This window comes from Bos indicus, chromosome 2, assembly GCF_029378745.1.
Source record: "Bos indicus isolate NIAB-ARS_2022 breed Sahiwal x Tharparkar chromosome 2, NIAB-ARS_B.indTharparkar_mat_pri_1.0, whole genome shotgun sequence".
Classification (NCBI taxonomy): domain Eukaryota; kingdom Metazoa; phylum Chordata; class Mammalia; order Artiodactyla; family Bovidae; genus Bos; species Bos indicus.
The window spans coordinates 118177791-118199879 of record NC_091761.1 but is presented as its reverse complement, the minus strand read 5'-3'; the positions used below and the strand labels follow the sequence as shown (position 1 = coordinate 118199879).

At 43.1% G+C, this 22089-nt stretch overlaps 2 protein-coding genes across 32 annotated transcripts in view; one reads left to right on the top strand and one right to left on the bottom strand.

Annotated features, from left to right (window-relative positions):
• LOC109571642 (nuclear body protein SP140-like protein) overlaps positions 1-8226 on the bottom strand; it is an 81194-nt gene extending 72968 nt beyond the window's left edge. For 21 of the 25 annotated variants that reach the window (XR_011562094.1, XR_011562096.1, XM_070773477.1 and 18 more), the window contains exons 1-2: positions 3665-3874; positions 3408-3559 (exon numbers count right to left, since the gene is read on the bottom strand). Coding sequence is in view for 21 of the 25 variants with exons in the window: in XM_070773477.1 (XP_070629578.1) it covers positions 3408-3559; positions 3665-3874 (362 nt within the window). In the remaining 4 variants the exon portion in view is untranslated. Of the gene's footprint in view, positions 1-2468; positions 2699-3116; positions 3172-3407; positions 3560-3664; positions 3875-6335; positions 6460-8104 lie in introns of those variants that run through there. The other 4 variants (XM_070773563.1, XM_070773571.1, XM_070773581.1 and 1 more) reach the window with 4 other exon arrangements.
• Positions 8207-22089, top strand: part of SP110 (SP110 nuclear body protein) — a 49645-nt gene continuing 35762 nt past the window's right edge. For all 7 annotated transcript variants that reach the window (XM_070773623.1, XM_019978329.2, XM_019978316.2 and 4 more), the window contains exons 1-4: positions 8207-8338; positions 10352-10499; positions 16837-17005; positions 20315-20581. In XM_070773623.1, coding sequence (XP_070629724.1) covers positions 10362-10499; positions 16837-17005; positions 20315-20581 — 574 coding nt within the window. In that variant the 5' untranslated portion in view covers positions 8207-8338; positions 10352-10361. The remainder of the gene's footprint in view (positions 8339-10351; positions 10500-16836; positions 17006-20314; positions 20582-22089) is intronic.

The window sequence follows — 22089 nt, the reverse complement described above, 5'->3', positions numbered from 1 at the left end:
AAGCTGAACATTCAGAAAACGAAGATCATGGCATCCGGTCCCACCACTTCATGGGAAATAGATGGGGAAACAGTGGAAACAGTGTCAGACTTTATTTTTCTGGGCTCCAAAATCACTGCAGATGGTGACTGCAGCCATGAAATTAAAAGATGCTTACTCCTTGGAAGGAAAGCTATGACCAACCTAGATAGCATATTAAAAAGCAGAGACATTACTTTGCCAACAAAGGTCCATCTAGTCAAGGCTATGGTTTTTCCTGTGGTCATGTATGGATGTGAGAGTTGGACTGTGAAGAAGGCTGAGCACCAAAGAATTGATGCTTTTGAACTGTGGTGTTGGAGAAGACTCTTGAGAGTCCCTTGGACTGCAAGGAGATCAGCCATTCTGAAGGAGATCAGCCCTGGGATTTCTTTGGAAGGAATGATGCTAAAGCTGAAACTCTAGTACTTTGGCCACCTCATGCAAAGAGTTGACTCATTGGAAAAGACTCTGATGCTGGGAGGGATTGGGGGCAAGAGGAGAAGGGGACAACAGAGGATGAGATGGCTGGATGGCATCACTGACTCGATGGACGTGAGTCTGAGTGAACTCTGGGAGTTGGTGATGGACAGGGAGGGCTGGCGTGCTGCAATTCATGGGGTTGCAAAGACTCGGACACGACTGAGCGACTGATCTGATCTGATAGCTGAAAGAGCTGAAAGGCTCTATTTAATAAATTCTTAGGGAAATACAAAGAAAATAGGAGAGACAAAATATGTTAATGTATAGCACCAAACAAGAAGCAATATAGCTTAATTCAGAGTAGATACGGTTAGTTGTAAATATATATTGCAAACTCTAGGGAAACCAATAAAATGTTCTAAAAGAAGTATATTTGACGGACTAAGAGAGAAGAGAAAATAAAATCACAAAATGCTCTATAAAATGTTCAATTAAACAAACAGGCAGAAAAAGAAAGGGGAAAAAATGGAAGCAAATAAGCACAATGAATAAAAAACAGTTACAAACATGATAGATTTTAATCCAACCACAGGAATAATCACTTTAAATATAAATGGTCTAAATACACCAATTAAAAGACAGAGATTGACAGAGTGAAAAAGTAACACCCAACTATATATTGTCTTTGAGAAAGGAATCTTAAACATAAAACACAGATGGGTTAAAAGTGAAGGGATGAAGAAGTGCCATGCCAGCATTAATCCCAGGAAAGTGGTATTAGCTATACTAATTTCAGAGAAAACCTCAAGTAAGGAAAATTTCAGAGACAAAGGGAAGTATTGTATAAAGAGAAAATTTCTCCAAGAAGAGTTAGTAATCCTTAATGTGTATGCAACTCATCTAAGTAGCATCAAAATACGAGACAAAATTTGATAGAACTACAAGAAGAAATAGACAAATCCACTTCTGTTGTTGGAGAGTTCAATTCCCCTCTTTTAGTAATTGATAGAACAAGGAGGCAGAAAGTAAGTAAAAATATAGTTGACCTGAACAGCACCACCAATCTGATTTACTTGACACTTAAAGACTATTTATTCTACAGTGACAAAATATACACACCACTCATGCTCACCTGAAATATTTACTAAAAGGCACCACATTCTGAGCTGTAAAACTTATCTTAACAAATTAAAAGGAAAATAAATCAGAAAAAATTATATTCTCAGACAGCAATAAAAGTAGAAATAACCTGTAGAAAATATAAAAGTAGAAATATACCTGTGTATTTTGAAAATTCCAGAATACTTAAAGACAAAACAGCCTATTTCTAGAATTAAAGAAGTCTCCAGGGAAATTTAAAATTATTTAGAACAAAATTAAAATGAAAACACACTTTCACAAAAGTTACAGAATGCAGCACAAAGGTGCTTAGAGAAACATGTGTGGTGTTAAAATGCATATTAGAAGAAAGATCTAAATCAATAACACAAGCTTCCATCTGAAGAAACTAGAGAAAAAGGAGAAATTTAAGCCTACGTCAAGCAGAAGAAATCATAAAAATCAGGTAATAATTAATAACACTGAAACAGGAAAGCAGAAAAAAACCAATGAAACCAGAAGCTAATTTTTTTAAATTGATAAACTTCTATCTAGACTAATAAAGAAAATGATGGCAGAAATTACCAATATCAAAAACAAAACAGGGCTCATCACTATTAACCCTGTGAACATTGAAAGGATAGTAAAGAAATAATACTACAGATTACGCTGTCCCTACAAATTTGATAAAATGGGCAAACCTTGAAACAAACTGCCGAAGCTCACACAAACAGATAGCTCATCTGAACAGGTCTGTATCTATTAAAGGAACTGAATCAATAAATAATAGCCTTCCAAAAAAGAAAGCACCAGGCCCAGATGGTATCACTAGTGAATTCTACCAAACCACTTCAACTATAACCTCTTCCAGAAAATAGAAGCAGATGTACCCCCTCCTAGCTCATTCTGTGAGATCAGCATTACCCCACCTCAGAGCTTTTCTTTTCCTGCCTGGAAGCCAAAGGCTAGTTGGACTTCAAGCTCCACTGGCTCATTCTCCCATCTCTCAGGAGCAAGTGGGAGCAGGGATGCAGTCAGCCTCCAGGAGAAAGGGCGCTGGGCACTAAGGACCTGGCAGGCTGCACCACAGCAGGTAGAAATGCTGGGGCCCAGCTAGTGCCAGAAATAGCCCCCAGCTTGGCAGCCCAGGTTAGAGGAGTTATGATACACTTTTACATTGCTGAAATTGTTTACCACTAAAAGTAGATTGATGGTTGACAATAAGTCTTCTCTTTTTCAAAGACAATTTCCCTCTTTCTCTAGCCCGATGTGTAAAACCTCCCAGAATAGAAAAGACAGCTGCTCCCTCCCTGCCTGTTTGCATTCATTCGTGTTGAGCCCCATCTACTTTCAGTTCCTCCTAGCGAGTTCCTGAGTTGACTCTCAGACTCAGGGCTCTGACAAAACTGGGACCCCTCACCACCCAGAAACCGCGCAACATTTTTAACAACAGTTGGGCCATCAATTTGGATGTTAATTTTTCTAAAAAGATGCTTCCTGGACAGAATTGTCTTTGGAGGTAGGGATGGAGAAGGCACTGGGGGGAATGAGAGGGCTCAGAGGGCACGAGGACTCACCCAACCTTGCTGCAAGCCTCCGAGGGGCCGGGGAGTTCCAACAGGGCCCACCCAGCTTCATGGCAGTTACAGGGAAATAAGAAGGGGGCATCAGTCAAGGTGTCCTTCAGCTTTCCCCACGGCTAATCCACCGCCATTTGTGAAATCGCCTCCACTCATTAACTGATTGATTTGTCATCTCATTCTGTTTATGCCTCAGGCTGAGACCGGGTAGGCAGAAACAACGAGCACGGGCGCCAGGACATGCTCTCTCCTTAGGAGAGGCGCAGGACACAGGAGGCCAGGACTAACCTGCAGTTAGAGGGGCTGCCTGCACTTGCCATCTTCTTCTTAGACCATGGAGCCAGCCCCAGATCACTCTTGCTTAGATTTTCATTGCCTCTGTCCTTTCCCGGAGCTGTGACGAGAAAGTCTGCCCATCTATCAGCCCCTGGGTTCGGCACCTAAAGGATAAAAGCAAAGTGAAACAGCTGAACTGGGTGCCTTCAACACGCTGGTCTTTCCTCCTCCCAGTCTCAGCCCCCAGGGAGGAGGAACAGAGCACCCACAGAAGAGAGGGAACGCCTCGCTCCTGCAAAGAGGAGAGGGCAGGAAGACTCCTTGAACTCAAACAGATCAGACGCGTTTTGAGGTGAAGTGGCACAGTGCTGACTAGGAGGAAGAAACCACGTTTGCTCCTGCCCCCTGCCAAGGTGGCTGTGAGAAGCAAAAAAAGGAAAGTCAGACATTTCAGATTTTCTCATACGCCATACGCCCATGGGCTGACCCGGCACAGTCGTGAGCCTGGATTGGATGAATCAGACCCAGTATTCAGATCCAATATTCAGACCCAGGACTGGAGAGAACCGAAATGCTGGAGAAAATATTCTTCAAAATTTCTGGAAAGCAGCCAGAGGCCAAAAAGATCTCTCCCAACTCCTGCAACCAGAAGGAAGAGCTAAGTTTGGGCAGAGAAGCCTGATGTGCAATTCTAAGTTTTCTTGAATCTATGGGCACTTTTCAAATGCAGCCAGGAGTGCTTAGGAAAAAAATTGAGCTTCAACTAGTCTCTGAAATCTCAAAGTGACAGGCTTTTCATTGGATGGGAGCAGGGTTTAGCACTAAGACTCCCTACATCTTAAAGGACAAAGTGATGATGCTAGCAACAAGTGTGTTACATTTATGTTTGTACATCATTTTTTCATTTATAGCCAGCTCTCATTTTGTAAAGGATTTGGAGCAACTTTGGAAAAGTTTGATGGAGCTAGTGGTAAAGAACCCACCTGCCAATGCAGGAGACATAAGAGAAGCTGGTTCCATCCCTGGGTCTGGAAGCTGATTCCATCCCTGGGTCTGGAGGAGGGCATGGCAACCCACTCCAGTTATTCTTGCCTGGAGAATCTCACAGACAGAGGAGCCCAACAGGGTCTCAAAGAGTCAGACAGGATTGAAGCGACTTAACAGGCACTCAGGAAAAGCACACTACATCAGCGTAAAGTTGAAAGATAAAGGAACAGGGGCAAAGCACAGATAAATAAGTAAAACCAGACGAATAGAAATCCAGGCAGGACAATGGGGCAAAGATAGAGGTGAATGGCAGTCAAGGTGTCTGTAGATTCCAGGGTCTTGGTGAGAGTCATGGGCCAAAGTAGGTGAGAACTGGGGACCTCCAAGTAGTGTTTCCGAAGTATGTCTCACTGAATCCCAGTGCTTCTGGCTCACTATAGGTATGCTCGAAAATCTGCATAAATATGTTTTCCAAGTATGGGGGCAGAAGATTTCTACCTCTCTACCCTCGTCTGTTCTCTTTCCCCCAATCAGGTGCCAGGACGTGATGAGCCCAGTGGGCAGGGTCTGTGTGCCTACCAGGTGCTGACATACCTGGGACTGCCCACCTCTCTCTCTCCCTCACTTTGTTGGCAAAGAGGCTAGTAAACCCTGCCTCTGTCGGGCATCGTTGTCCTTGGTTTTTGAACTCCACTGAACACAGTGGCCCCAATAAAGTCGGACACAGACTAGACCAGCTGGCATAAATATGCCGCCTTTTTTGCTTATAAGCACAGGGTCTTTGGTGTTCCTCAGCTGATGGTAGTAAGATTAGGGATTAGGGGGTATTTATGCCAAATTTACAAGAAAATTTAACTTGGCAATATTCTGCATTAGCCAGATAATGATAGGAACTTTAGCTTCTGTTTTCCCACTGCCAGTTTTCCTCTGTGTTCACTAGGGAATCAGTGTCTCTAGGATAAGATCAGGGATGTCTGGTGCAAGCCCACTGATGACCATCAGATGGTCCCTGGCTCATAATGGAGGGGTAGCGTTGTCTCCTTCTTCTTCCATATGACCTGGGGGATGAGGAGATTCTGACCTGCCTCCTTGCTCTTTTCTCCCACCCAGACTTAGGTCAAGTAGGTGATAATCTTTGAAAGCAAGTTAATACTTTCTTTCTCCCTGAAAAAATGTCTCTCCGTTTTGTTAAGTGTGCTAAGATCTGACATTTAGAATAGATGTGTGAATTGCAGAGTCCTGATCACAATCCAATGTTATTAGTTAATTTGCTATTAACTTACTGACGTCTACTCATCTTTGAACACTATTGGTTTATTTATTTATGTTTTTTTTTAAATTATTTATTTATGTCTAATTAGGTCAGATAACCCATCTCAGATTGATGACATTTCTGTGAAGATCTGTTGCCCACAATTCACTCTCTGCTACCAGCTTTTTGGGTGTCTCAGTGGTAAAGAATCTGACTGTCAAGCAGGAGACATGGGTTTGATCCCTGGATCAGGAGGATCCCCTGAAGTAAGAAATGGCAACCCACTCCAGTATTCTTGCCTGGGAAACCCCATGTACAGAGGAATCTGGTGGACTATAGTCTATGGGTTCAAAAAAGAGTCAGACATGACTTGGCAACTCAAAAGCAACAACCAACTTTTTAATTAGTTGGGATGTGGGGGTACAATTAACCAAAACTGACTCAGACTAACTCAGGCAGAAAATCAATTTCTTAGAAGTATATTGGGTAGCTCAAAGAATTTATAAGAAGGCTGGAGGACTGGAATAAGAAAATAGGCAGTCTAGGCAGTAAGATCCCCAGCCCAGGCCATGTATGTGGCCACTGATTTGACAAATATATTCTTTCCATTCTGATTAAAAAGGGGGATCAGAAACTTTTTATTCTCACAGGACAGATAAGATTATTCATTCACAGCTTTTCTTGAAGTTATATTAACTCACCTGTCCTTTGTTATAACACAGTCAAAACAGATCTGGATCACCTGGGCCTCTTAAAGAACATTACACAGATCGATTATCTTGGTGACATGGTGGTGATCAGATAGGATGAGGTGGGGCCACACACCTAAAGAGGAAAAAAATTACTGGCCCTTCAACAACAAGGATGAATCTCAAAAGCACTGTGATTCAAAAGAAGCCAGACACACAAAGGTGCATACTGGGTGTTTCCATTTATGTAAAACTTTAATACAAGCAGAACAAATCTATAGTCAATAGAAAAAGTAGATCAGTGATTACCTGATGCTGGGGTCGGAGAGGAGGGAACTTTCTGGGGTGATAGGCTTGGTCTGTATCTTAATTGTGGTTGTAACTCTATTTGTAAACACTCATCATATGCACACCAACAATGGATGTATTTTACACCTCAATAAAATTGAGCTCTTGCCCATGTAGGTTAACCTTGGTTTCAAGGATTCTTAGACCTTAGAACTGTGTTTCCCATTTGTTTTGTTTTCTTTTTTCTGAGGGATAGGACACCATATGTGTCCTGGTAGGGGAACCCATGGACTGAATACATTTGAGCATCAGTGATTTCAGTTCAGTTCAGTTCAGTTCAGTCGCTCAGTCGTGTCCAACTCTTTGCGACCCCATGAACCGCAGCACACCAGGCCTCCCTGTCCATCACCAACTCCCCAAGTTTACTCAAACTCATGTCCATTGAGTCAGTGATGCCATCCAACCATCTCATCCTCTGTCATCCCTTCTCCTCCCGCCTTCAATTTTTCCCAGCATCAAGGTCTTTTCAAATGAGTCAGCTCTTTGCATCAGGTGGCCAAAGTATTGGGGTTTCAGCTTCAACATCAGCGCTTCCAATGAACACCCAGGACTGATTTCCTTTAGGATGGACTGGTTGAATCTCCTTGCAGTCCAAGGGACTCTCAAGAGTCTTCTCTAACACCATAATTCAAAAGCATCAATTCTTCAGTGCTCAGCTTTCTTTATAGTCCAACTCTTACATCCATACATGACTACTGGAAAAATTATAGCCTTGACTAGATGGACCTTTGTTGGCAAAGTAATGTCTCTGCTTTTTAATATGCTGTCTAGGTTGGTCATAACTTTTCTCCCAAGGAGTAAGCAGTGATTTAAAGAAAGTTAAACAGATTCCCACATTAAAGGATTTCTCACAGACCCTACACAACATTGCATATTAGAAATCTTTAACGGGCTGTACAGAGCGGGCATTCCCTGCCTCCCTGGAGGCATCTCCTGGCCCCGACTCTGCCCTAGATCTGGGTTACACACGCTCTCAGCTCCCACCTGCCAGCCTGTTCAAAGACACTTTGGTGCCTGGAGGTCTGCCTGCCACCGCATGATTTCAGTTCATGTTCAGGCTGCCTTTGATTTCAATTTTCTTAGGTAGTAATTTTATCCTGACAAAGTACAGGCATTTCTGAGTCACCTCACCTCTGCTTTGTTTCTTTCCCTTAAATTTGATAATCTCTAGTAAATTTATTCAGTTGTGTCACGATCACCACAATTCAGTTTGGGTACATCTTCATTACTCCAAAAAGTATAGAAGGAAGAGGAGTCCTGGGGAAATATAGAGGTGGGTAGGGAGGCAAACAGACGGCAGATTCCCAGTTCCTGGGGACCCTGGGGCTGACCCCTGGGCCTCCTCCCCTCTGTACCCGCCTCCCAGGATGGTACCGATAAGCAGCAATCCTCGCAATCCCCCTCCCCAGCCCCGACATGCCCGGGAATCTCACCTGTTTCCGGAGGTAGAGGGAGGCTGCGGACACCGAGGCAGCTCCGCAGGATCGGCCCGAGTACTTTCACTTTCCTTTCCTGGAAGCCAGGCCCTCCTCGTGTGTAGCAAAGCAGAGACTTCCTGTTTTGCCGACTGGTATCTCTCTGCCCTTTTCTCAGTCTCCCAGGAGCCACCCCAGACCAGCCCCTGGATCTGGAAGGGGGCACGAACACGTAGCCATCTCAGCATCCAGGTGGGTTTTTGTCTAGTCTGCTTTATTCACTTTGGGTGATTGGCTTTTACCGTTCATGTCCTGGCAGCAGCTGCAGCTGCTGCATAAAACTAAACAATTTCAACTGTGACTCTTTCTTTGTAAAATAGTATTTTCCAAAGAGTCAGAGAGGGGACTGTAGGGTTTAAGAGGAGACAGTTAAAAAGAAGACAAATGATGAGGGGAAGCAAACACAGCTCAGTCCTTTATTCCCTAAATTCTAGTTTGTTTTTGTGGTTGGAACTCAAGTTTTGCTCTTCATTGTCCATGAAGGGTGATCCTGCACTCTGCCCCCAACGGGCAGCTCATTCATTATTCACAAGCGACCAGAAGTAGCTGGGAAGCAAGTGGGAAAGAGAAACTCAAGAGAGGATATTTCATTTCTGCTCTAGTGTATTGACTTTTCAATACTTTTTCTTGAAGCACATTCATGATTATTTTCTTGAAATAAATTCCCAGGAATGGAATTTAGGACTCAAGGGGGTATATATTTTAGGGTATTTGGTACTGGTTACTAAATTAATCTCCAGAATGTTGGGACCTGTTTGTATCTGGACCAGGAGTGTCTGTGATTATTGCTTTTATTTGTATCTTGACCAACTTGACAGGCAAAACTTACAAAGTTGTCTTTGCTCACACGGCTCTGATTACTATAGAGTTACCATGTTTTTTACATATTTATTGTGCATTAGACTCAGTTGTCTGTATATGTCTTTTGTCTTGTTTTTCCCTTACTGGATGTTTGTCTTTGCTCATTCATTTTTAAGACCCTTTTACATAATATGCACATGAATACTCATCTATGAGATGCCTGCCATATCTTGCACTAGTGAGAAATGGGACCTTGGTCAGATGAGTTCTGCTTGGCCACCAAATACTTTATGCTAGTTATTTAACCTCTCTGTGCCTCAAGTGCTTCCTTGGCAATCACAACAGATGAAGAGTGAGGAATATGATGGATGTTCTGTTCTGAATGATGTGGTATAGTTAGTCATTCAGGCCCCCTTCCTCGTCCTAGCAAGTGGTCGTTCTGGTGCTTTCTGGCTCTGTGCTGATCTTTGCCATATCCTTCCCCTACGCAGATGGTGAACAGTTAGTTAGTTCCTTTCCCACTGGTTCTCTATCTTCTAGGATTTCTTCACATTATCCTGATAGCATCTTCTCTTATTTTCTAGTACTGTTGTGATGATTGTTTTTTGCAACATATATTTTTTTTCTGTTAAACTTAACATATTTGGGAATGAGGAGAAAGCGACAGAGGAGCTCAATCTGCCACTAGGATTAAATACCTAGAAAATCATTGTGCAGGCATGCTCAGTCGTGTCCAACTCTGCAAACCCATGGACTACAACCCACCAGGCTCCTCTATCCATGGAATTTTCCAGGCAAGAATACTGGAGTGGGTTGCCATTTCCTACTCCAGGGGATCTTCCCGACCCAGGGATTGAACTTGAATCTCCTGTGTCTCCATAATTACAGTTCAATTTTCTCTTCGATACAAAGTTGGAAAAAAAGATCTGTGTTCATTTTGTGTTTTTTTTTTTTTTAATCTCTAGGTGATTGAATTTTTTGTTACTGCTTCCCTTTTCTCAACAATTTGTCAAGAATATCAAAGCTGCATTTTCTTCCTATTGTAACTTATTGATATTTTGCATGGCCTATAAATGGTCAACTATTGTGATGTCCCACGGCCATGTCTGTTCTGAGATGTGAAATGGACACAGGAAGCACTCGGTACATAGTGGCTCTGTTTATTACCAGCTGCCCCTTCGGGATTCCTGCGTCACATTGTGGGTCACCTTGCCCTCTGTGTTGCTGAGCACTGTCACTGCTTCCTAAGCCCATGAGTCTTTTCAGCAGAGGTGGCTTTGTGGACCGCTAAAGGATGCCTTTGGGACCAGAATGCCTGTCTCCAGATGCCTGTGCAACACAGAGAGTGGCTCCCCTAACTCTGCAAAATCTTTACTCTCCTTTCTTCTTGTGCCCCTTTTGTAGGAGAGACACCATGACCAGGGCCTTGGAAAAGGCTCTTCTTCAGCATTTTATACAACAGAAGCTGGAGATCGCTTATGCCATCAACAAGCCATTTCCCTTCTTCGAAGGCCTCCGAGACAACTTCTTCATCACTGAGAGACTGTACAGGGTGAGTCACTTGGTGCTTTGCCATGGCAACCCACCCCGACCAAGAACGCCCGACCACCGAGGTCTCAAACCACAACACTCCAGAGCTTCTAGATTTGAAAGTTCCAGACTAAAATGGTCGTTACCAGGGAGAGAAGGTGTCCAAGGTAGGGGACTTCAAACTCAGTTCAGTTCAGTTGCTGAGTCGTGTCCGACTCTTTGCGACCCCATGAATTGCAGCACGCCAGGCCTTGTCCATCACCAACTCCCAGAGCCTTCTTCACAGTCCAACTCTCACATCCATACATGACCACTGGAAAAACCATAGCCTTGACTAGATGGACCTTTGTTGGCAAAGTAATGTCTCTGCTTTTGAATATGCTATCTAGGTTGGTCATAACTTTCCTTCCAAGGAGTAAGCGTCTTTTAATTTCATGGCTGCAGTCACCATCTGCAGTGATTTTGGAGCCCCCAAAAATAAAGTCTGACACTGTTTCCACTGTTTCATCATCTATTTCCCATGAAGTGATGGGACCAGATGCCATGATCTTCGTTTTCTGAATGTTGAGTTTTAAGCCAACTTTTTCACTCTACTCTTTCACCTTCATCAAGACGCTTTTGAGTTCCTCTTCACTTTCTGCCATAAGGGTGGTGTCATCTGCATATCTGAGGTTATTGATATTTCTCCTGGCAATCTTGATTCCAGCTTGTGCTTCTTCCAGCCCAGCGTTTCTCATGATGTACTCTGCATATAAGTTAAATAAGCAGAGTGACAATATACAGCCTTGACATGCTCCTTTTCCTATTTGGAACCAGTCTGTTGTTCCATGTCCAGTTCTAACTGTTGCTTCCTGACCTGTATACAAATTTCTCAAGAGGCAGGTCAGGTGGTCTGGAATTCCCATCTCTTTCAGAATTTTCCACAGTTTATTTTGATCCACACAGTCAAAGGCTTTGGCATAGTCAATAAAGCAGAAATAGATGTTTTTCTGGAACTCTCTTGCTTTTTCCATGATCCAGTGGAGGCTGGCAATTTGATCTCTGGTTCCTCTGCCTGTTCTAAAACCAGCTTGAACAACTGGAAGTTCACGGTTCATGTATTGCTGAAGCCTGGCTTGGAGAATTTTGAGCATTACTTTACTAGCGTGTGAGATGAGTGCAATTGTGTGGTAGTTTGAGCATTCTTTGGCATTGCCTTTCTTTGGGATTGGAATAAAACTGACCTTTTCCAGTCCTGCGGCCACTGCTGAGTTTTCCAAATTTGCTGGCATATTGAGTGCAGCACTTCCACAGCATCATCTTTCAGGACTTGAAATAGCTCAACTGGAATTCCATCACCTCCACTAGCTTTGTTCCTAGTGATGCTTTCTAAGGCCCACTTGATTTCACATTCCAGGATGTCTGGCTCTAGGTCAGTGATCACATCATCATGATTATCTGGGTCATGAAGATCTTTTCTGTACAGTTCTTCTGTGTATTCTTGCCAGCTCTTCTTAATATCTTCTGCTTCTGTTAGGTCCATACCATTTCTATCCTTTATCGAGCCCTTCCTTGCATGAAATGTTCCCTTGGTATCTCTAATTTTCTTGAAGAGATCTCTAGTCTTTCCCATTCTGTTGTTTTCCTCTATTTCTTTGCATTGATCGCTGAAGAAGGCTTTCTTATCTCTTCTTGCTATTCTTTGGAACTCTGCATTCAGACGCTTATATCTTTCCTTTTCTCCTTTGCTTTTTGCTTCTCTTCTTTTCACAGCTATTTGTAAGCCCTCCCCAGACAGCCATTTTGCTTTTTTGCGTTTCTTTCCCATGGGGATGGTCTTAATCCCTGTCTCCTGTACAATGTCACATACCTTAGTCCATAGTTCATCAAGCACTCTATCTATCAGATCTAGTCCCTTAAATCTATTTCTCACTTCTGCTGTATAATCATAAGGGATTTGATTTAGGTCATACCTGAATGGTCTAGTGGTTTTCCCTACTTTCTTCAATTTAAGTCTGAATATGGCAATAAGGAGTTCATGATCTGAGCCACAGTCAGCTCCTGGTCTTGTTTTTGTTGACTGTATAGAGCTTCTCCATCTTTGGCTGCAAAGAATATAATCAATCTGATTTTGGTGTTGACCATCTGGTGATGTCCATGTGTAGAGTCTTCTCTTGTGTTGTTGGGAGAGGGTGTTTGTTATGACCAGTGCATTTTCTTGGCAAAACTCTATTAGTCTTTGCCCTGCTTCATTCCGTATTCCCAGGCCAAATTTGCCTGTTACTCCAGGTGTTTCTTGACTTCCTACTTTTGCATTCCAGTCCCCTATGATGAAAAGGACATCTTTTTTGGGTGTTAGTTCTAAAAGGTCTTGTAGGTCTTCATAAACCGTTCAACTTGAGCTTCTTCAGCGTTACTGGTTGGGGCATAGACTTGGATTACTGTGATGTTGAATGGTTTGCCTTGGAAATGAACAGAAATCATTCTGTTGTTTTTGAGATTGCATCCAAGTACTGTATTTCGAACTCTATTGTTGACCATGATGGCTACTCCATTTCTTCTGAGGGATTCCTGCCCACAGTAGTAGATATAATGGTCATCTGAATTAAATTCACCCATTCAATTCCATTTTAGTTCGCTGATTCCTAGAATGTCGATGTTCACTCTTGCCATCTCTTGTTTGTCCACTTCCAATTTGCCTTGATTCATGGACCTGACATTCCAGGTTCCTATGCAATATTGCTCTTTATAGCATCGAACCTTGCTTCTATCACCAGTCACATCCACAACTGGGTATTGTTTTTGTTTTGGCTCCATCCCTTCATTCTTTCTGGAGTTATTTCTCCACTGATCTCCAGTAGCATATTGGGCACCTACTGACCTGGGGAATTTCTCTTTCAGTATCCTATCATTTTGCCTTTTCATACTGTTCATGGGGTTCTCAAGGCAAGAATACTGAAGTGGTTTGCCATTCCCTTCTCCAGTGGACCACATTCTGTCAAACCAGATGGCTTAAAACAAAGAAATATGTTCTCTCACAGTTCTGAGGTCCAGAAGTCCAAAATCAAGGTGTTGTCAGAGTTGATTCCTTCTCAAGACTCTGAGGGACAATCCATTCCCTGAATTCCTCTGTCCTCTCCTACTGCCAGCACTCTGAGGTGAATCTGGCTTATAGAAACTTCGCTTCACACGTTCTTTCCATTTCTACCCTGCCTTCTCTACTGTGCCTCTCCCTTTTTCTTCTCTTACAAGGACACTTTGTCACTGTGATTTAGGGCCCACCATAATCCAGGATGGTCTCATTTTAAGATTCTTAATTATACCTGCAAAACCCTTTATCCAAACACGGTCTCGTTCACAGGTTTCAAGCAGACATATCTTTGGATAGGAGGCATCATTCAATCCATAAAAGTTTCTCACTCAAAGTCCATTCTGATGTGAAGCAAGGCAGACAGTGGGAGATATGGTTATGTGGACAAAGTGAGATTCTTTTCATATAATTTAGGTTGCTTAAAGCATTTCCTGAGCCCCTAGAGTCTGAGCCCCAGAAAAGTGCTAGCAGTGGTGGGACAATCTTCCCCCAGTCTTGGCCCAGTTGGATCCAACCCCTTTTCAGATCATGATCAGGGTGTCACTGATAGCTTACAATGAATGATGTTGGATTTGTGATCTCCAAAGAAGGAGATTTAGCTTCAGGACCAGGCACCAGGCTTGATCCCTCAAGAGCTTTTGTGTAGCAGAGTTTTATTAAAGTGAAAAAGAACAAAGAAAGCTTCTGACACAGACTTCTGAAGGGGGACGAAGAGTGCCCGGTCCACGACTCTTATCAAGGCCTTATATACTTTTACCAGACCCACTCCTACAACATATATCTTAGATTAACAAAATTAGAACTAACAGTGGAAAGGTCTTACCAGACCCACTCCCACAACATACAGTCTTAAGATAACAAGATAAGTCAGAAGGTTCCTTTTAAGAAGGGGAAACATAAGAATGAAACTAGAACACTTTCTAACACCATACACAAAAATAAACTCAAAATGGATTAAAGATCTAAACATAAGACCAGAAACTATAAAACTCCTAGAGGAGAACATAGGCAAAACACTCTCTGACATACATCACAGCAGGATCCTCTATGACCCACCTCCCAGAATATCGGAAATAAAAGCAAAAATAAACAAATGGGACCTAATTAACCTTAAAAGCTTCTGCACATCAAAGGAAACTATCAGCAAGGTGAAAAGACAGCCTTCAGAGTGGGAGAAAATAATAGCAAATGAAGCAACTGACAAACAACTAATCTCAAAAATATACAAGCAACTCCTACAGCTCAACTCCAGAAAAATAAATGACCCAATCAAAAAATGGGCCAAAGAACTAAATAGACATTTCTCCAAAGAAGACATACAGATGGCTAACAAACACATGAAAAGATGCTCAACATCACTCATTATCAGAGAAATGCAAATCAAGGCCACTATGAGGTACCATTTCACACCAGTCAGAATGGCTGCGATCCAAAAGTCTACAAATAATAAATGTTGGAGAGGGTGTGGAGAAAAGGGAACCCTCTTACACTGTTGGTGGGAATGCAAACTAGTACAGCCACTATGGAGAACAGTGTGGAGATTCCTTAAAAAACTGGAAATAGAACTGCCTTATGATCCAGCAATCCCACTGCTGGGCATACACACTGAGGAAACCAGAAGGGAAAGAGACACGTGTACCCCAATGTTCATCGCAGCACTGTTTATAATAGCCAGGACATGGAAGCAACCTAGATGCCCATCATCAGATGAATGGATAAGAAAGCTGTGGTACATATACACAATGGAGTATTACTCAGCCATTAAAAAGAATACACTTGAATCAGTTCTAATGAGGTGGATGAAACTGGAGCCTATTATACAGAGTGAAGTAAGCCAGAAAGAAAAACACCAATACAGTATACTAATGCATATATATGGAATTTAGAAAGATGATAACAATAACCCTGTGTACGAGACAGCAAAAGAGACACTGATGTATAGAACAGTCTTATGGACTCTGTGGGAGAGGGAGAGGGTGGGAAGATTTGGGAGAAGGGCATTGAAACATGTAAAATATCATGTAAGAAACGAGTTGCCAGTCCAGGTTCGATGCACAATACTGGATGCTTGGGGCTAGTGCACTGGGACGACCCAGAGGGATGGTATGGGGAGGGAGGAGGGTTCAGGATGGGGAGCACATGTATACCTGTGATGGATTCATTTTGATATTTGGCAAAACTAATACAATTATGTAAAGTTTAAAAATAAAATAAAATTAAAAAAAAGGAGAAACATGTCCTCGAGCAAGATACATTGTTGTTATATAATCCTTAGTAGAGAGTTCAAGATGAGTTTTGTTGTGTAATCATTAGCTCTGAACTTAAAGAAAATAACATCTTATGTGACTAAGACAAAGCAATGTAGAAAAAACCATTTGTCCTTTTCTCCTCCTTGAGAGCCCCAGACCCCTTTCTCCTTTTCAAGGGCGGCGGACCCCTTCCTCCTTGAGGGCCTTGGACTCTTTATCAATCTACCTAAGAATTAACTCTCTCATCACTCCTCAGAGAGGCATCCTTGGCCCACTCATCTAATTAAGTCCCCCTCAGTATTCTTCCTCATAGCAAATTACACTTTCCTTCATAACACTGCTTTTGATAGGAATTGGGTATTTATTTAATTTGTGTTTATTATTTGATGCCTATCATTTCAACATAAAGCACCCCTCCCCCAACATGGTAGCACCATGTTGGTCTTATCTGTTGCTAGATACCCAAAGCCAGCCATTGCTCACCAAACCAAGTCATTGCTCAACAAGTATTTTTCAGTCAATTCTCTCCTGCCATGTTTCTCCTCTTGGCCAACCTCCCAGGAGGATATCTCTGATTTCCCATTTAGGGCATTTCAAGTTCATGAGAGAAGGAAAGAGAGAGCAGAGGCTAACAAGAAATCCACAGAATTGCCACTTGTGACCAGTTCATAGGTCCACAGCTAAAGAGTCCTGGCCAGACTCCTGGAGATTAGACAGGAGTAGTCTTTGTCTCCGCTTTTCTTCCTTAACATTCGTCTCTTCCTTCAAATGTACCTAAAATAAGGTTCACGAGAGAGACTTATTTTCCAGAATACTAAACTCCTATGACTAACCACCCAAATATCAGTATGTGTGAAGCTCCGAATGTAAACATACAGAAATGTGATTTCTCTCTGTTAGGGAGTTTGGCTACACAGCTTGCATTAAATTCCTTAAGAGAGCAAAAATCGCTTTCTTACAGCTTAGAAAACCACAAATGTGTAATAAATCTCCATTCTGTTTTAAAATGATGTATAATAATCCTTATTCTGCTTTTTAAGGAATCTATGGAAGCCTGCGAAAATCTGGTCCCTTTATCCAGAGTTGTGTACAACATTCTTACCCAACTGGAGAAGACATTTAGTCTATCATTTCTGAAGATATTGTTCAGCCAAATTAACCTGAATGAATACCCCAACCTGATAACGACTCTCAATAGCTTCACAAGAGGTATGAGGCTTCTGTTTTTAAAATTGTATTTATTTATTATCATTTGGTTGTACTGGGTCTTCATTGCTTTGAGCAGGCTTTCTCTAGTTTCAGTGAGCAGGGCCTAGACTTTGTTGCAGTGCTTGAGCTTCTCAATACAGTGGCTTTTCTTCTAGAGGATCACAGGATCTAGGGCACAGAGGCTTCAGCAGTTATGACGCGGGGGCTCGAGAGCACAGGCTCAGTAGTCGTGGTGCATGGGCTTGGCTGCTCTGTGGCATGTGGGATCTTCCCAGATCAGGGATCAAACCCATATCCCCTGCATTGGCAGGTGGGTTCTTGACCCAAGGACCACCGGGGAAGTCCAAGGCTTCATGAATACCTTTGTGGCTTTAGGAACACGATAGAAGTTGTCATGCTAAAAGTTCAAACTGGCTTTCTGCCTTCAGGAATATGCACTTTAACTCCCTACTTTCTCTTTGGGAAGAGATGGACCATTCTCTCTCATGAGTGTGGCAGGAAAACAGCCCCTGGCTCTGGTTCTCTAAGGTGAATTTCCAGATGACATAACCATTTTCAGTCTTACATGTTCTATGGGGTGGGAGAGGGGAGGGGAGGTGACTGTACAATTTAGCATACTGGACAGTCTCTAGGGAAGGGAACACATAAAGTGACAGAAGAGACCTAGCCTGACAGAAGGAGAGCCAGAGAGGAAGAAAGATGGATACGGATGAATAATAATAAGCATCTTTTTCTTTGTTGAAGTACAGTTGATTAACAATGTTATGTTAGTCTTAGGTATATAGCAGAGTGATTCAGTTATATATTTATATTCCTTTTCAGATTTTTTTTCCAATATAGGTTTTACAAGATATTGAATATAGTTCTCCGTGCTGTACAGTAGGTCCTCGTTGCTGGGGTTTTTGGGTTTTTTTTCTGAGTGCTTACTGTGTGCCAGACATTATCCCAGGCACTTTGTATGATTATCTTATGTCACCTTTAAAACAATCCTTTGAAGTCATTCTTGTCCATGTGACATATAAGGAAATTAAGGCTCAGAATAACTTTCCCAAAGTTATTTGTCTGCTAAGTGCAGAGCCAGGAGTCCTACTTGGATCTCCTAATACTAGGGTCCAAGATTTTGATTACTATTTTTTTAATATAAGATTTATTTTTGATGTGGACCATTTTCAGAGACTTTATTGAATTTGTTACAATATTGCTTCTGCTTTATATTTTGGTTTTTTTTTTAGCCATGAGGCATGTGGGATGGATCTTAGCTCCCTGACCAGGGATGGAACACACACTCCCAGCATTAGAAAGTGGATGAAGTCTTAACCACCAAACTGCCAGGGAAGTCCCTTAATCACTATTCTAAACAATCTGCTAGAGGGCAGATTATAAAGCTAAATGAGGAAAGAAAATCAGCTAAAGAGGAAGGGAGAAGGAATTGTGGACACAGAGATAAAAAGAGAGAGTATGAGTAAGAAGCAGAAAATGAAGCTCCCTGAGAAAGAGAGGAACTGAATTAATAAAGTGGAATTAAATGAGCAATGACATTGCTGGGAAGAGAGAAGCAAGAGTCAGAGAAGCAGGCGGTTAAATCACTTATTTAGTCAAAGCATATGGTTCGTTTATCTGAGAACCACAAGGAAAGGATCAGCAAATCACACTGAATGGTAGCATTCTTACTACTGGAGTCACCATTGTTGACAGCTCTCTGACACTTTACCATCAAGAGGCTCCTTCTCAAAGGGAGAAATGATTCCTCGAGCTAAAAGGGCAGCAGAAGATAAGAGACCTCCCCCAGGCTGGCACAGCTGCACACGCGCCTGAGATCACAGCAGCGACAGGGCAGTTCTGGGAGAAACAAGTTCTCAAAGGCCAGGCCAAATAAGCGTAAGAGTCAAAGGGATGCACACACAGAATATACTCCTAACCCACTCCCCACCCCCAGCCTGACTGAGCTCTAGCATCTTTCTGGATCCAACTCTGTGATTTTGTTCTAGGATCCTCTCCAAAATCTGGCCTTACTTTCCTTTTTTTGTTCACTGATTGAAACAAAATGGAGAAGAATCATAAAAGAAACCCAGCCCTGGACATGCAGGGGAACAGCAGGCAGAAAGCCCAGGCCCTGGGGTTGTGGGATGGGAGAGTTCAGTGTGGCCAGATCACAGGGTGCAAGGCAAGGAGGCATGGAAACTGAGCCTGCAGAATTGAGCAGAAACTGGAATATAGGGGTCCTAGTACACTGTGCTGGTAAAGAATCCACCTGCAATGCAGGAGACCCTGGGTTGATCCCTGGGTTGGGAAGATCCCCTGGAGGAGGGCATAGCACCCACTCCAGTATTCTTGCCTGGAGAAACCCATGGACAGAGGAACCTGGTGGGCTACAGTTCATGGGGTTGCAAAGAGTTGGACACAAATAAAAACATACACTGTGCAGTGGAATTATTGTTGTTGTTGTTTAGTTGCTAAGTTGTGTCCAACTCTTTCGTGATCCCATGGACTGTGGTCCACCAAGCTCCTCTGTCCATGGGATTTTCCAGGCAAGAACATTGGAATGGGTTGCCATTTTCTTCTCCAGGGGTTCTTCCTGACCCAGAGATCAAACCCACATACATCTCCTGCATTGGCAGGTGGATTATTTTACTACTGAGCCACCAGGGAAGCATGAAGGAATTTATATTTTCTCTTATTTGCTCCAGAGATGTGTGAGATGTTTATTTCTTAAAACAAGGACAACATTTAAAATTATAGCATTAGACATAATTGTCTAAATTCTGAAGCCAAAACTAGAGAGAAACTAAAGGAAATTAAATCCCTAGATACAAAACCAATCTCAACTCCATGTGTGTAAACCACTCTGGTGTCACATCAGAGGTTAACAGCTGTATCGCACTAAATGGCCACATCAAAGAAAGAAAATCTACCGGGTCCGCAAATGCATGATGGATTCGTTCTACACATCTGTGAGAGAGTGAATACCTCCATGACTTTGTCCTACTGAATGTGAAGTATAAAGAAATCTCTTCCCAGTTTGGGACGGACATGTACACACTGCTGTATTTAAAATGGATAGCCAACAAGGACCTCCTGTATAGCACAGGGAACTCTGCTCAATGTCATGTTCCCCTGGAGGGGAGTGGGGTTTCGGGGAGAATGGATACAGGTATCTGTGTGGTTGAGTCCCTTCACTGTTCACCTGAAATTATCACAACATTGTTAATTAGCTATACCTCGATACAAAATGTAAAGTTAAAAACAGAAAAGAAATCTCTTCCCCAAACAATTCCAACGTACTTATGTGTGGTCCTTCACCAATCCCAGTTGTCACTTCCCATGGAGGCTGGAGCAGAATCACAACCACCCTTCTCGAAGCCCCAGCCAACCCAGCAGGAAGGAGCTCCCCGAGGACCGTGCTATTGCCGCGTCTCCCCTGCCGACAACCCCTACGGAGCCTCCCACCCTGTGGACCCAGTGTCAGCGAGCGAGCACCCGCCCAGCGTAGCTCTGAGGTCCTGCGTGAGCTGCCCAGCCGCACCGGCCTCACCGTGACTCTCCGGGAAACCATCCAGAAAGGAAGGCTCAGTCCAGGTGAGACACAGACTCCAACACCAGTACCTCCCCAGCCTAGGGTGCCGGTGGCCCTGGAACCCCAGGGTCCCGTCTCTTTGTTGACCTGCTTCTTCCTGAGCTCTTACTACCACACACAGCTCTTTCCAAGAAGGACTGTGGGCACTGCCAGGAGCCTGGGTAAGGCCTGGAGCCCAGAACACCAGCTTCTCACCCCTAGAACAGCCCAAGCCTCTGCTCTTTGGCTCTTGTACTCTGCTGGCTCCTGGCATTTTAACTGTTTGCTCCTCTCCCTGACATCCTGTCCCTGTAACCTACGATGGTTTTCTTCCGGCTTCCCTGGCAGCTCAGACCGTAAAGAATCTGCCTGCAATGCAAGAGACCCAGGTTCCATCTCTGGGTCAGGAAGATTCCCTGGAGAAGGAAATGGCAGTCTACTCCAGTATTCTTGCCTGGAGAATTCCATGGACAGAGGAGCCTGGTGGACTACAGTCCATGGGGTCGCGAATTGGACATGACTGAGTGACTAACACTCAAACACATAAATGATCAATGACAACACTCCAAATAAGTGATAAATATTCATATAGGATGCCCACACTCCCCTGTCCCTGTTTAGAGAAATGTTGCTTGGAGCTGACTTGCCCGGGTTCAAGGTGGCTGTGAAGGGAGAACACTTGCCTGTAAGTCAAGAGGGCTGTAGCAGGAACCCCAGGAAAAAGAACTGGTGTGACAAGGAAAAAGAAGCAGAGGTCAATGCACTTGACCTCTTGTCAGGGATGCTGTCACAGCCATTTGACACTGTGATGTCCAAGAGCCCTGCCCACCCAGCACTCAAAACACACTGCTCTGAATTGACAAGTAACTTGGGCAACAGACAGCCTCAATGCTTTACAGATTGCTCACCCTCTGACTACAGGGACATCTGTTTAAACCAGATTCATTTTCGTATAGCTTGGATTCTACGAGGGATGTTATTGAAGTTATTAGGAAAGATGATCAAATGTTTAAAGGTTGCTGGGCCTGATTTCACTTCTACCGTTATGTCATTTATCTCCCCCAACCATCATGATAAAGCACTTTGATTATGTAAAATGTTAACTGTGGAATATTATTGGCCACTGTTAAAAATGGTATCATGGATTCTGAGGTCTCCCATACTGGGAATAAAGGGTCCTATTTGGTCCAAAAGTTTTCTCCACTCATCTAAAACTACCATCAAATACGGTTAACACTGGGGCTTCCCAGGTGTCACAGTGGTAAAGAATCTGCCTGCCGATGCAGGAGCTGCAGGAGATGTGGGTTCATTCCCTGGGTCAGGAAGAACCCCTGGAGAAGGAAAATGGCATCTCACTCCAGTATTCTCGCCTGGAGAATTCCATGGACAGAGGAGCCTAGTGTCTATAGTCCATGGGGTCGAAAAAGACACTACTGAGCATGCATGCATGCACACGAGGTTAACATAATCACGAAGCCAATGACAAGAGTCCATCCTCTAGATTTAAAACAAAATAAGTGCTATTTTTACA